Raw genomic sequence first — 14,550 nt, forward strand, 5'->3', positions numbered from 1 at the left:
TTCAGACGTTGTCCTGAGGCCCTGCAGAACCTGATGGCGTCCCCCTCTGTGCCTTCAGGCTGCTAAACCAGTGGCCAAACCAGCAGCTCCCTGCTGTCCCTCCACAGCCGCCCACCAGGTGCACTGACTGCCACTTTGCCCTCCTGCAGATGAGGAAACTGGGCGGGGAGGAGGGCCATGCCCAGACCCACCCCCCTTCCCGCTGGGACACGCTCCTGCAGTCAAGTTCTCCCCCAGGGCTCATCGAACAGCTGCATCTGATCAACTAGGCCGTGCCAGAGGGCCAGGTCAGCCACAAAAGGGGCAAGTGGGGGAGGAACCTGGCAGCTTCCAGCTGAGGACAGCCCCAGGCCCACAACCCAAGAACGGAAGACTGGAGAGGAGGAGAGGACTCGAGAAAGGAGCGGGCCTAGTCAGCTTCACCTGAGACCCGCCCACCACAAGACCGGTGTCACAAGGCCTGGGACGAGAGTCAGAGGGCCCCAGGAGCACGCTCTGCAGTCAGAGCTAGACCAAGAATCCAGGGCAGGGCAGACACATGGAGCCTGCACACTGGACAGCCCCCACCGGTCTGCTGTGCCGGTTTCAGGACAAGGGCAAGAGCGATCAGGCCCAGGCCCCCACCGACCACCCCACAGATGGGCTGGGGTGCCTGCTGCTCACAGCCCAGGCGGTGGAGGCCCAGAGCTGCTTTTCCAACTTTATTTAGAAAAACAAATCCAGGTCCCAGTGCCCTCGTGCCCTCCCCCACCCCAGCCATAATTTAAATAACTTAGAGACAGAGTCGGGTCAGGTGGGAAGGGAGGGGAGAGAGCCCACTACAGGCGCCGCAGCGCCCGCTTCTTGTCCGTCTTTTTCTTGGCTGCCAGCTTCTTGTCGCGCTCGCCCGCGTGCTTCTTGGCCATGGGCCCCTCAGCCCCCGCTGGGCCCCCCAGGGCTGTGGGGTCAGCACTAGAGGCCGCCGCCCCGCTGGCCCCAGCCCGGCCGGGCTCGGACCTCCCGCCACTGGGCCCACCGGCGCCGCCATGGATCTCAGTGAGCAGGCGTGCGCGGGCCGCGTACTCCTCATAGTTCTCCAGCAGCAGGCGGCCTGCCTCCTCGTTGAGGGCCGACTCGGGGTTGGGGTGGATCAGCAGGCACTTGATGGTCTGTGGGGAAAGGGCCGGGGTCAGGGGCCCGTCCCCAAGCCTCTCAGACCCCACACTGCCCCGCCATCTGTGCCCCGGCCTGGACTGGGGAGCCCAGGTACTGGCCCAGCAGACCACATGCACCACCCCAAGGGCACGCGGGTACTCGAACTCACCCGCAGTCTCCCTGGCAGCCGCTGCCAACACTCCAGGGAGAGGAGGAACAGGTCTGGGGTCCGTTTACCCTGGTGCTCAACCCTCCCCGTGCCCTGCAGGAAACCCCAACTCCCTGTTCTCCCAACTGTTTGCCCCAGGGGCTCGTTAGAAATTCAGGTTTTTAAAAAACTTTTACCTTGTGAGGCAGGTGGGGAGAGGCACCAGGTGACCTCCATGCTCTAAGAGGCCCACAGGGACCCTGGAGCCCTACCTGGGGGGTGGGTGGGCACGGTTCTCCAAGGGGTAGGGCTGTGATGGGAGGGGCAGCAGCTCCCCAGCATCCACCCACTAAGGGTGGAGCACCCCGGCTGGGAAAATTAAAGACATCCCAGGGGCACAGAGCCACTCCTGGGTGAGAAACAGTGGAATTACATTGCTGATGGTTGCACTAGCTGTTTGGTGTCGGAAAGGCTCTCCAACCAGATGCTTGACCCACACCTGTCAGAAAACTGTCCTCACACAAATCCCTCGCCCGCCCCGTGGCAGAGCTCCCTGGGCGCTGCCTACCTTTCTAGAAAAGCTGGAAACCTGGACTCTCATGTGGAGGGCCCCACTACTTCAACATTGATTGTTTTAAAGAGGAACAAGGCTCTGTGACTTGGACGTGACTGGGCCAGCCAGGAGGCAGGCCGGGTGCAGCAGAACTCACCAGAAGCACGTGCCGGATGCCCAGCTCAGCAGTCCAGTCCCTCTTGAGCACGTTGACACAGATCTCACCATTGGCGCCCACATTGGGGTGGAAGATCTTCGTCAGGAAGTAGCCCTTGGGCGGGGAGGCCGGAAAGTCCTTCCCCAGCAGGAGTTTCATGCGGAAGAGGCCTCCGGCATACGGGGTCCCCTCTGGAATGAAGGGAGGGACGCATCAGGAGGCTCTGGTCTTCCAGGCACCCCAAAACCCCAAAGCCCAGCCTCCATGGTCTGTCGGTGAGGCAAGTGCCCCCGTTTCCTTCCCCAGACTGGGAGCTCTTGAGAGGACAGGGCTAGGTTCCCAGGGGCCTGGAGGCACCCCCTCTCCCGCCCCCAGCTCAGAGCTAACCTGACTGGTGGTCCCCACCCATGGAGGCTCCTCACTCCCCACTGAAGTCACAGCACACAGTTCCCAAGTGGCACAGACACATATGTCCTCTCAGTTCCCCGGAAAAACATCTGTTTGGAAGTCTCTCAGGCAAGAATCAGGACAGTTCTTTCCACTCCAAAGTCTCCCCGCTGCAGCAAACAGCCCTCTCATTCACCCTCCTGATCAGGTCAAAAACCCGTGGGAGCCATTCCAGACCCAGGGCTGTTCCTGGTGCTCCAGCCCCCACGTCCAACCCATCCAGTTCCCCCCATAAACCTGAGCTCCCCCCAAGTCCAGCAGAACCACTTTGCTCACCTGATGGATGCCAGCCTCCAGCCTGCAACCCCACCCAAACCCCCACTGAAGTCATAGTTAAGTCCTGCTTTAAACCCATCAAAGACTTCCTTTCTAAACTCCTTGAAGAGACCTACAGACTCTAAAAAATCTGTTTCCTGTAAGCTTCACCAGTCCTTTTACTCCTGTTCTTATAAAACATCTAAAGGCCTTTTGGGATCCTCACCTCCCACCGAGCCCGCGTCAGCATGGGGTGAATCAGCCTGTCACCATCTCAGGAAGCCTTCCCTGACCTTCTGCCCACAAACCCGACTCCAGACTAGGCCTTTCATTATATACTCTTCTTTAAATTGTAAAATTTCAATAACCTAAATGTAGTGCACGGGAAATGACATGCTGAACCAAACTACAAGATCAAACAATCACCTGTAGTGGTTTGGTTATTATCCTCCCCAAGCCTGTATCTGGCTTATTTTTTGCTTGGTCCCCAGAGCCCCAGACACTGACGACAGGGAGGAATCTGAGATGGTCCACCCGCTCTCCCGGCCTTTGCTGACACTTCTCCCCACCTGGCATCTTCCTCCCAATCCCATGGAACTCCTACCTAACTTCAGGACAGAGAAAACTCCCAGAGCCAAGTTAAGGGCCCCAGAGTTTTTTCTCACCAACATTTAATGGGGAGAAACTACACAATTATTTACCATTCCGAGTGTCCAGTCCTGCACACCAGGAACACCGTAAGAGGTGTGCCTGTCCTGCCCACCCTTGCGTCCCCAGGGTCTGACAATCCACTTAGAGTGGGAGCCTCCTATCCTGGCTCTAGGAAGCGCACCCCTCCCTGTCATTCCCACACTCACCAGGGCCCTCAATGGTGACCTGCAGGTCGGTAAGGTCCTCCTCGTTGGGAAAGACCTTGATGCCGTCAGGTGGGTCAGCGGTCAGCGTCGTCACCTCCTTGTACACCAGGCGGATGATGTGGGGGGGCAGGTTCTCCACGTTGGAGTTCTAGGTATGGAGACAAGCGGGTGAGCCACGGGTAGAGCCAGGGCCTGGAGCCTCCTGCAGGATCTAGGGGTCGGTGGAGTCCCGGGCTGTCAATCAATCACCCCGAGCTCCCAGAACCCCCAACCCAGGAAGCTTCAGGCGACAGGCCCAGGCTAATCCACTAGAAATGGGGCGCATCTCCGAGCTCCTGCGGACGACTCCACCTCCCCCAGAAGCCCCCGAAGCCCGTTCGTAGCTCCGCACAGGCTCCCCAGTGATTCTGGGTAGGCCCGAGGCCTACCTAGGTCCCTTTTCCTCACCTAATCTTGATGAGACCACCCTGGAAACCCCAGATCGGTCCTGGAGACGGCCGCAGAGTGTTGTTGTTCCCGGAACACCCACAGGCCTGCCCAAAAGGCCGGAGCCCTCCCCGGGACTCGGCCGGGCCTTCCCCTCCGCCCCGCCTACAGGAAGGCCCCTGCGCCCAACTCAGGCCTCGGATCTCCAGGTGGGCTCTCCAACCCCTCAAACCGCCCGAGAGAGGGTCCTGAGACCACGCCTCTTGCTCTACGGGGGTGTACCTCGCCCACCCTTCCCGGGCCTGGGCGCCGCACTCACCATGACTGCAGCCGGCCGGGGGCGGGTCCCCCCGGCCCCCTTCCCGCGCTCTCCGGCCGCCTGCCGGGGCGGGGGGCCCAACTGCTGTCGCTGCGGCCCTAACGAGGCCCCGGCGACCCCGCTCTGCTCCTCGCAGCCTCCGACGACCGCCGGGAACCACACAGCTGGCCCACCCGCCCCAGTGACCGGCCGCAGTAAGCCGGCCGCGCGCGCAGGGCCACCCTTTTATATCCGCCTACAGGCCACGCCCCCTCAAGGGCCCCTCTCGCGGCGCCTCGACACGTGACGTCAGCGCGCACGGTCTTCGGCGTTCGACGGGCTCGCTCCCTCCTTGCAAACTGCGGGCAGAATTTGGAGACGGGGCACGCGGCGGGCCGGCCACTCGGGGCGCGTGGGGGTCCGGGAGGGGATCCGGGAGCATGGAGCGGTGGAGAAGGGGGAAGCAGAAAGGAAGAGGACGTAAAGGGCGACGGGAACGCTGATTGGGCCGTTTGAATGAGACGCCTGCGTACGCGCGCGCCCTGACGCCCAGAAATCGCGCACGCGACTAACGGTCGGCCGTGGAGCCTGGGCGGGGCGACAGGAGGTGGGACTCGCGGGGTTTAAAAGGATGATAGAAGGCACTCCGACCAATAGGGACGCGCAGTCGTGGAGTGGCGTCACGAGGCGCGCGCGGGCCAATCCTTGACGTTGAAGGCGGAGAAAAGGAGAACGATCAATGGGGGCTCTGCCTAACGCGGACCCAGGCTCTCACAGCCAATGAAGTTCGTTGGTTTTGTGTATGCAAATAAGTTCGCGGACATTCGCGCCCCTTCCATAGCCCGTCGTGGGGGTGGGCGCTGGCCGTCGCGGTACGTTTTGCTTCGAGGCGCCATTTTGTGGTGGGAATGACGTGTAACCTGCGTGCTGTGTAGCGGAGGTTCCAAGACCAGTCAGCCCGGCGCTGAAGGCTTAGAAGCCTGGCCCTCCAATGTGTGACCTCTGGCCCCGGCCGGGCCTCAGGCCCCTGTGAGGACGGTGTCTGATAAGGAAGAGCCTTCAGGCCTTGCTGAGGGCCTGGCCTTACCTGTGACTGACCCCGTTCTTCCGACAGCCAGGCCTCGTCAGGACTCCCTTTCCCTGTGTGGGGACCCGGCCCGGCACGCCCCGGGCGGCCACGTGTCGGCGCCCTGACAGCAGGACCCCCAGGAGCTGACCCGCCTCCTCTGCTACTGTGTGGCCCAGCGCCCCCGCCAAGGTCTCTCAGACCCTCTAGTGAGGGTCCCGACAAGACCCCAAGTGGGGCCCTAGTTTCTGGAACTGGGGCAGAAACGTGCAGAGACGCCCACCGCCCTACCCAGAACTAGCCTACGCCCACACTCGGGCGCCCCCCACGCCTCACCTTAAGTCCGGCCCAGTTAACACTCAAGGACTCTGATGGAAGTGACTTGCCCAGGGCCCCCAACTTGGGACGAGGCGGAGTTGGGGGTCAGACTGATCTGTAGCTTCGGAGTCCACCCGACAGACAGGCACGATGGTGCTCATGAGAGTTATGGTTACTGATTAATGCTTGCTGGCCGGGGCACTGTTGTAGTTTATTTGCATGTCTGATCTCATTGAAACCTGGAAACAACCCGGTCAGGTGGATGTTATGAGGTTCCTCTCTGGACACTGGCAGTTATTCAGTATGCTTTGGGTTTTTGAGCACCTTCCTTGGTGACTCAGTGGTAAAGAACCTGCCTGTCAATGCAAGAGACTCCCCTTCGATCCCTGGGTTAGGAAGATCACCTGGAGAAGGAAATGGCTATTCACACCGGTATTCTTGTCTGGAGAATCCCATGGGCAGAGGAGCCTGGCGGGCTACAGTCCATGGGGTTGCAGAGAGTTGGACAAGATTTAGTGACTAAACAGCAACAGCCCTCTGGCAGGCAGGATGCTTTGGGGATACAGCTGAGAGTAAAAGGGACAAAATCCCTGTGTTCAGGGTGCTGACAACCTCGTGGGGAAGCCAGACAGTAAACAAGTAAGTATATCCTATCACCTCAGCGAGTGATAAAGACAGATTGGATCAGTCAGGGCCCGGGGTGCAGGAAGAGAGGGCTGGGGCTTCTCACTGACCTGTTGGAGGAAAAATTGCCTGGGCTCCATAAGGGAAAAGCACTTCAGGAAAGGGAACAACCCCTACAAGGGTAAGGCGAGGGGATCATGCATGGTGTGTTTGGGGTGCCACCAGGAAGCCTGTGAGGCTGAGTGGGTGGTGTGTTGAAGTCTTCACGTCCTGGGGGAGCTGTTGGAGGCTTTGATGGGCCGTGGGCGGGAGCAGACAGGCCGGTGAACACGTTGGAGGGAGAAGGAAGGAATCGCCCACAGCCTTAAAATTGGGCTCAGCGAACCTTCTCAGTAAAGGTTTTTGATTCTGAAGGCCAGCCATCTCTATCCCAACCGACTCCGTTCTGCTGCCCTAGCCAGAGCAGCCAAGTGGGTGTGCAGATGAGGGGGCTGCTGTGTCCCAGTCAGCCTTTGTTGACAGAAACAGGTAGTGGCTGGGGCCGGTCCTTACGGAGGCTGCCCTTTACCGACCCCTGAAATTTCAACAGGCCCCATCTCTGCTAGGAACTTTTCATGATTTCTGCCTTTTTTGGGGTTTCCTGTGGTAAGGGAAAATAGACACAGAAGCAGAAGGTAATAAATAAAATACATGGTAGGTTAGAAGGGAGCGAGTGCCATGGAAAAAGAGAAAAGTGGAGCAAGGAGGGAGGGGTTTGGGTGAGGTGCCAGATTGTGGGATGCCAGCTGGAATGAATTTTAAGCCAGGTGGCCAGGGAAACCTCACCACTCAGGTGTCATGTGAACACAAGTTTGAAGGAAGGGAGGAAATGAGCTATGTGCTTATCAGGAAGGTGTACTTGGGCAGTTGAAACAACTGGAGCAGAGGCCTAGCACATTTGAGGAACTTCAAGGAGGCCGGTGTGGTTGGAACAGAGTGGGCAAGGGGAGAGTATGGGGAGATGAGGTCAGAGGAATGTATGTGTACGTGGAGTTGGGGAGGGGGTATCATGCAGGACCTTGAAGGCTGTGATTAGGACTGTGGTCTTATCTCTGAGGGAATAGGGAGCCACTGCCAGATTTTGAGCAGAGGATTGCTGTGGTCTCACTATGACTGCTGGGTGGAGAAGAGGATGAAGAGGGATGCTCATGGGGATGTGGGCAGAGGCAGGGAGGCCAGAGAGGAGGCTGTTGGAATAACCCTGAGAAAAGACGGCGCTGCTGGTCAAAGACATATAAATGTCCAGTAAGCACATGACAAGATGCTCAGTGTCATCAGCCATCAGGGAAATGAGAATCAAAACCACAATGAGATGCCATCTCACACCATCAGGGTGGCTGTAATCAAAAAGTGAGATAATAGGTGTTGGGAAGGATGTGGAAAAATTGGAACCCTCACACAGCTGGTGGGAATGAAAATGGTGTAGCTGCTTTGGCAAACAGTATGGCAATTCATCAAAGGGTTAAACCTAGAGTTACCATAGCAATTCCACAGCTAGGTACATACCCCAGAGAAATAGAAACATGTCTACACAGAAAGTCATACACAGATATTTATAGCTGTGCAGATATGCATATCATATTGTGTGTAATACCCAAAAGATGGAAATAACTGACATATTCAACAACTGCTGCTGCTGCTGCTGCTAAGTCACTTCAGTCATGTCCGACTCTGTGTGACCCCATAGACGGAAGCCCACCAGGCTCCCCCATCCCTGGGATTCTCCAGGCAAGAACACAGGAATGGGTTGCCGTTTCCTTCTCCAATGTGTGAAAGTGAAAAGTGAAAGTGAAGTCTCTCAGTCGTGTCCGACCCCTAGCGACCCCACGGACTGCAGCCCACCAGGCTCCTCCATCCATGGGGTTTTCCAGGCAAGAGTACTGGAGTGGCTTGCCATTGCCTTCTCCAATTCAACAACTGGGGAGTGGATAAACTAAATGTGGTGTATACTTACCATGTCAGATCAATACAGCCATAGAAAGGAATGAAGTACTGTTACCTACTACAGAATGGACAAACCTTCAAAACACTGTGCTAAGGGAAAGAAGCCGGTTACAAAGGATTGCATTTGTATGATCCCATTTGTAGGTAATGTCCATAACACTTGAATCCATGCAAACAGAAAGTAGATTAGTGATTTTCTAGGGCTGGGGGATGGGAAAGTGATGTCTAATGGGTAGATTTTGGGGCAATGAAAATACTCTAAACTTGACTGTGGTGATGGCATAGATGTGTGACTCTGTGAGTATACAAAAACACTTTAAATTGGTAAGTTTTGTGTATGGTGTGTGAGTTACATCTCAATAAAGCTGTTATTTTCTAAACAGAATTTTTTGAAAACCCTGAGATGGGAGGAACTGAGAGAAGGGCAGAGGAGTGGGGAAAGAAAGGTCTGACTGGAGAATGTTCTGAGCTGGGAGAGGTGGGCATGGTCGGTAGGGTCCTAGGGAGCCAATGAGGAATTATGACCTGGAGACGTGAATGGATTTGTTGTGATTCTAGCTCGAGGCTGCTGGTTAGAAACTTGACTGGAGGGCCCAGAGTGGAAGGAGAAACTTCAATAGGAAGTTGGTTGTGGCTTGGGCTAGGGTGGTGGCCATAGCCATGGTGGGAGAAAAATGGGCAGATCTGAGAAGGACTTGGGAGGTGGCCTAGTGATGGGGCCTTTTGAGTTAGTTTGGGAGGTGGATGGGCAGGAGATGGGCTGGGAGAGGGGTGTCCTTCCTTTGCTAAGTGCTGGAGGCCCAGAAACTTAATTTTTGTTCCGTGAAACACAAATTTCTAGCTTTAGAAATGAACCTTCATTTCTTCTGTTCATATGTATTAAGTCATGGAAGAAATACATGTTTGGAGGGAAATTCACAGTGACTGCAGGGGAAGGAGGAAGCACAGTCCTCGCCCTCCTTCCCCTCTCACGTTCCCATTCACGACGCCTCACATACCCGCTGTGAATATCTGGTGTCTTCCTCCCCACACTACTTGCGTGTTTGCATTCCCACACATCCTTCCTCAGCAGCGCGCACTGTGGTCCTCCATAAGAACCTGGGAGTTTCTAGCATTCTCCAGCTAATGGGTGTTTACGCTGGTCTAGTGTGTGGTTAGGAGCTGCAGTGAGCATTCTCGGGCAAAGCTGTGAGCTTTCCTGAAGGGGAAGTTCCTAGAAGTGGAATTGCAGGCTCAAAGAGCACAAGTGTCTGAAGTTCTGCCAAGTAGCCCTTGGCAGGGCTCTCCTTATTTGGATCCCCACCACTAGGATATGGTCCCTTCATTCAAGTGTTTATTTGTAGCCAGCTGTCTGCCAGGCCGTGTTCTGTGTGCTTGGGATACATCAGTGACCAAGACAGGAAGCAAGGCACCACTTTCCTGGGGCATCCATTCTGTGGGGAGACAGATGATAAACAGTAAGCACTAAACCCAGCTTGGCCAACTGTCCATGTTTCCCACAGTGCCGGACTTTAGTGCTAACACTGGGAAAGTCCCAGGCTAGTTGGTAAGAAAAGTTGGTGGTACAAAAAGATAATTACTATAAAAATCAGAGCATCTAAGTTAAGAAGGTTCAGGAACACTAGGGGGAGAGGAAGGGGGAGGGGGAGAATTTTTAGATTAGGGGAGTCAGGGTAGACCTTTATTGAGAAGGAAACATTTCCATAAAGATTTAAAGGAAGTGAGGGAGCAAGTTTTGTGAATATCCAGAGGAGAAAGACCGTTTCAGGCAGAGGAGGCTGCCGATGTCAATATCCTGATGCAGAAATGATCCCAGGCATCAGCAGTCTCTGAAACGTGTGTCAGTCATGCAAAGACAGAGGTGCCTTGTCTTTCTCCTGTGTTCCCTTTCTTCCCAGTGAGTCTGAGCATCTTTTTATGGGTAAATGCCTCCATCTTTATTGCTGAGTCCATGGTCTGTGGTTGCTGACAAGTTCTTTGCCCCTCAGTGGCCTTGATCTTTTTTAAGCGTGTCGTCTGTAGGGGCCGTGGTAGGTGATTAACAGGAACCACGCTCCTCTGCGTCCCTGAGCAGAGCTGAGAGCTCAGCAATTAGAACTGAACACAGAACAACAGACTGGCTCAAAATTGGGAAAACACTGGGGAAAGAGTACGTCAAGGCTGTATATTGTCACCTTGCTTATTGAACTTATATATAGAGTGCATCATGTGAAGTGCCAGGCTGGAGGAGTCACAAGCATCAGCCTGGAGAAGTATCAACAACCTCAGAGAGACAGATGTGGTACCGCTCTAATGGCAGAAAGCAAAGAAGAACTGAAGTGCCTCTTGACGAGGGCCAAAGAGGAGAGTGAAAAAGCTGGTTTAAAAAACTCAACATTCAAAAATCTAAGATCATAGCATCTGGTCCCATCACTTCATGGCAAATAGGTGAGCAAACAGTGGAAACAGTGACAGACTTTATTTTCGTGGGCTCCAAAATCACGGGATGGTGACTGCAGCCATGAAATTAAAAGACGCTTGCTCCTTGGAAGAAAATCTATGACAAACCTAGACAGTGTATTAAAATGCAGAGACATCACTTTGCGTTAAAGGTCCCTATGCTCAAAGCTATGGTTTTTCCAGTAGTCATGTACATATGTGAGAGTTGGACCATAAAGAAGGCTGAGTGCCACATAATTGCTGCTTTGGAATTGTGATGCTGGAGAAGACTCTTGAAAGTCTTTTGGACAGCAAAGAGATCAAACCAGTCAATCCTAAAGGAAATCAACCCTGAATATTCATTGGAAAGACTGATGCTGAAGCTCTGATTCCTTTGGCCACTGGATGAGAAGAGCTGACCGTTGGAAAAGACCCTGATGCTTGGCAGGAGGAGAGGGGGGTGACGACAGAGGACGAGATGGTTGGATGGCATCACCGACTCAGTGGACATGAGTCTGAGCAAACTCAGGGAGATAGTGAAGGACAGGGAAGACTGGAGTGCTGCAGACCATGGAGCCCCGAAGGCTACTTAGCGTGGACAACAGTGCCTGCAGTGGATCAGGGGCTCCCTCTAGTGACAGCGGCAGTGAACCGCATTGCCTGGCTCTCATCTTGCTCCAAAACCCCAGACTGCAGGGCTGACTTCACCTTGGATAAAAACGTAATTTGGCTGCCAGAGGCTTCCTTAAATGGTTGTAAAACTGACTTCTCTGATGCACTGCAAGATTAAATAGAATTAATGCCTGATGCTGGCGACTGTGGGAGCAAATGAACATTATCACATACATGGAGTTGGCAAGGCTCTAGGAACTGCATCTTGGCATCAAGTAGCAAAAGTCTTGAAAACACACCTCCCTCCAACCCAGAAGTTCACCCCACCTAGGAGCTCATCCCAGGGAAAACTACGTAAATACTCCATGTGGTGTGCAAAAACATATTCCTCAAAATATTTTTTATCATAGTGGAAAAGGGGAAAACCCCAGATGTCTACTGGTAGGGACTGAAATAAAAATTATGCTGCTCCTTGGACTCCAAAACTCATGAAAGATATGAGAAGCTGTTCAAGTCTCGAGAGACACAACAACTACTTGCAACACCTAATCCCAGAGTACCAGGGGCTGAAAAGAGAATTGCTCCAAAGGACAATATTGGGACAGTTGGTGAAACTTGAACATGGACTTCATCAATGTTAAGTCCTTGATTTTTGATAACTATACTGTAACTCTGTAAGAGAATGTCTGTGTTTTTCAGAAATGTTCCTTAGGGGCTGCTGACTCTCAACTGTCTTAAAAAGATATTTATATGGGAAGAAAACTGGAAAGCAGTGTAATGAAATGCTAACAATTGGTGAATTGACAAAGCTGTGCAGGAGTTCTTGGGCTTATTCTTGTAATTCACGTACATTTGAAACTTTGAAAATATAAAGTTAAAAAGACACGAAAAGAAAAAAAGGCTTGTGCACACCACATCTGGTATAGATAGTAGAAGTTCGCAAGCCTACCCCATCAAACGCAGGTTAAGAATACCTGCTCAGAGGCTGAACTTTTTAAAATCAACACAGTGAAGTTGCAAATTGAGCAAGTGTTAGGTTACAAAGGCAAGACTCTTGTGCCAGATCTTGTCCTTGACTTGCCCAACCAAAGCATGGGACATGTGAATCATATTACTTTCTTGATTGAACAGAAATTAAATAGTTGACAGGCACATAGAGGTCACGTTGAATGAAAAATAGGTAACATTTAAGCCCTGGCGCTACAACTGCATGGGAAGGGAGTGAGACTCCTGTCTCGCATATCACCCTCACTCCTGGGCATCTCTCTACTTAGTGAGGGCAATGGCCGTTAAAGTTGGCACTGTTGACGTTCAGATATAAACTTTTTTTTTAATTTGAAAATATAAAAAATTTTTAAGTAAATAATTTAAAAGATAAATTTAAACTTTATTTTTAAAAACTAGGTTGAAAAAAGTAAAAATGAAAGTGTTAGTTGCTCAGTTGTGAGCAACTCTTTGTGACCCCATGGACTGTAGCCTGCCAGGCTCCTCTGTCTATGATATTCTCCAGGCAAGAATACTGGAATGGGTAGCCATTCCCTTCCTTCTCTAGGGTATCTTCCCAACCCAAGGATTGAACCCTGGTCTGCTGCATTGCCGGTGATTCTTTAACATCTGAGCCACCAGGAAAGCCCAAAGGTAGGTTACACAACTACAAAAAAGTCACAAGTGCAAGTCAGTCAGTCAGTTCAGTCGCTCAGTCGTGTCTGACTCTTTGCAACCCCATGGACTGCAGCATGCCGGGCCTCCCTGTCCATCACCAACTCCCAGAGCTTGCTCAAACTAATGTCCATAGAGTTGGTGATGCCATCCAACCATCTCATCCTCTGCCACCTCCTTCTCCTCCTGCCTTCAATCTTTCCCAGTATCAGTGTCTTTTCCAGTGAGTCAGTTCTTCACATCAGGTGGCGAAAGTATTGGAGTTTCAGCTCAGCATCAGTCCTTCCAATGAACACCCAGGACTGATTTCCTTTAGGATGGACTGGTTGGATCTCCTTGCAGTCCAAGGGACTCTGAAAAGTCTTCTCCAGCACCACAGTTCAAAAGCATCGATTCTTCGGTGCTCAGCTTTCTTTATGGTCCAACTCTTACATGCATACGTGACCACTGGAAAAACCGTAGCTTTGACCAGACGGACCTGTGTTGGCAAAGTAATGTCTCTGCTTTTTAATATGCTGTCTAGGTTGGTCACAGCTTTTCTTCCAAGGAGTAAGCGTCTTTTAATTTCACGGCTGCAGTCACCATCTGCAGAGATTTTGGAGCCCAGGAAGAGAAAATCTGTCACTGTTTCCATTGTTTCTCCACCTATTTGCCATGAAGTGATGGGACCAAATGCCATGATCTTAGTTTTCTGAATGTTGAGTTTTAAGTCAGCTTTTTCACTCTCCTCTTTCACTTTTATCAGGCTCTTCAGTTCCTCTTCACTTTCAGCCATAAGGGTGGTGTCATCTGCATATTTGAGGATATTGATGTTTCTCCTGACAACCTTGATTCTGGCTTGTGCTTCTTCCAGCCCAGCGTTCCTTATGGTGTACTCTGCATATGAGTTAAATAAGCAGGGTGACAATATACAGCCTTGATGTACTCCTTTCCCAATTTGGAACCAGTCAGATGTTCCATGTAGAGTTCTAACTGTTGCTTCTTGACCTGCATACAGGTTTCTCAGGAGGTAGGTAAGATACGAGTGCAAGAGAGTACCTCAGATAGCCCCCAGCTATCCAGTCCTCTTCTCCACGGGCAAGGTGCATCAGCAGAATAGGCTGCAGTGTCCCACAGTAACAGTTAGCAGCCCCTGAGCCCCAGTGCTAAAGCAACAGGGTTTGTTTGTATCTGGCATGTCTAATAACGTCTGGGAGGCAGGAAAGTACTTTCCTCGTCTGTGCCCAGGAGGAGACCCTCTGAGTGCTCAGTGATCCCATACTTAGATGCAGTGCGTCACCACCCTGCCTCTCCTCCCACCCCACCCTCCGATTACCTGTAGACGAAGCCACCAAGACAAAGACTAGATGGATGAACAACCCTTACATGCGCCAGACTGGGGGCATTTTACCAGTGACCTGACATCAGTGTTTGAAGGCATTACTCCCTTCCCCCCCCGTTAACCCAGAGTCAACTAATGGACCCAAGCAGGTGACATCTAGCTGGTGGTGAACATGTCATGGAATGGGAGGCGTCTTTCTCAATTGCGGGTCACACTCTGTCTCCCAGCTAGCCCTTCCCTACAAGGATGGTTAGGTGTCATGTGTCAACTTGGC

At 52.7% G+C, this 14,550-nt stretch overlaps 1 protein-coding gene across 1 annotated transcript; it reads right to left on the reverse strand.

The window, feature by feature from the left end:
- Window positions 1-651: 651 nt before the first annotated feature.
- Window positions 652-4,702, reverse strand: UBE2S (ubiquitin conjugating enzyme E2 S). Its single transcript, XM_055410722.2, has 4 exons — window positions 4,297-4,702; window positions 3,552-3,699; window positions 1,993-2,183; window positions 652-1,148 (listed from the first exon to the last, which is right to left on the reverse strand). The coding sequence occupies exons 1-4, from the start codon at window positions 4,297-4,299 to the stop codon at window positions 819-821; spliced, it is 672 nt and encodes a 223-aa protein (XP_055266697.1). The 5' UTR covers window positions 4,300-4,702; the 3' UTR covers window positions 652-818.
- Window positions 4,703-14,550: the final 9,848 nt, after the last annotated feature.

The sequence above is a fragment of the Moschus berezovskii genome, chromosome 22 (assembly GCF_049115385.1).
Source record: "Moschus berezovskii isolate FMDL1 chromosome 22, NW_MosBer_1.0, whole genome shotgun sequence".
NCBI classification, from domain to species: Eukaryota; Metazoa; Chordata; class Mammalia; order Artiodactyla; family Moschidae; genus Moschus; species Moschus berezovskii.

What these genes read in the sequence shown, in the direction of transcription:
- UBE2S (XM_055410722.2), bottom strand. An exon ending in GGTCACCATTGAGGGCCCTG is followed by an intron (nt 2,184 to 3,551) that starts GTGAGTGTGGGA and finishes CCTTCATTCCAG; the next exon opens with AGGGGACCCCGTATGCCGGA. An exon ending in GCATCCGGCACGTGCTTCTG is followed by an intron (nt 1,149 to 1,992) that starts GTGAGTTCTGCT and finishes CTTTCCCCACAG; the next exon opens with ACCATCAAGTGCCTGCTGAT.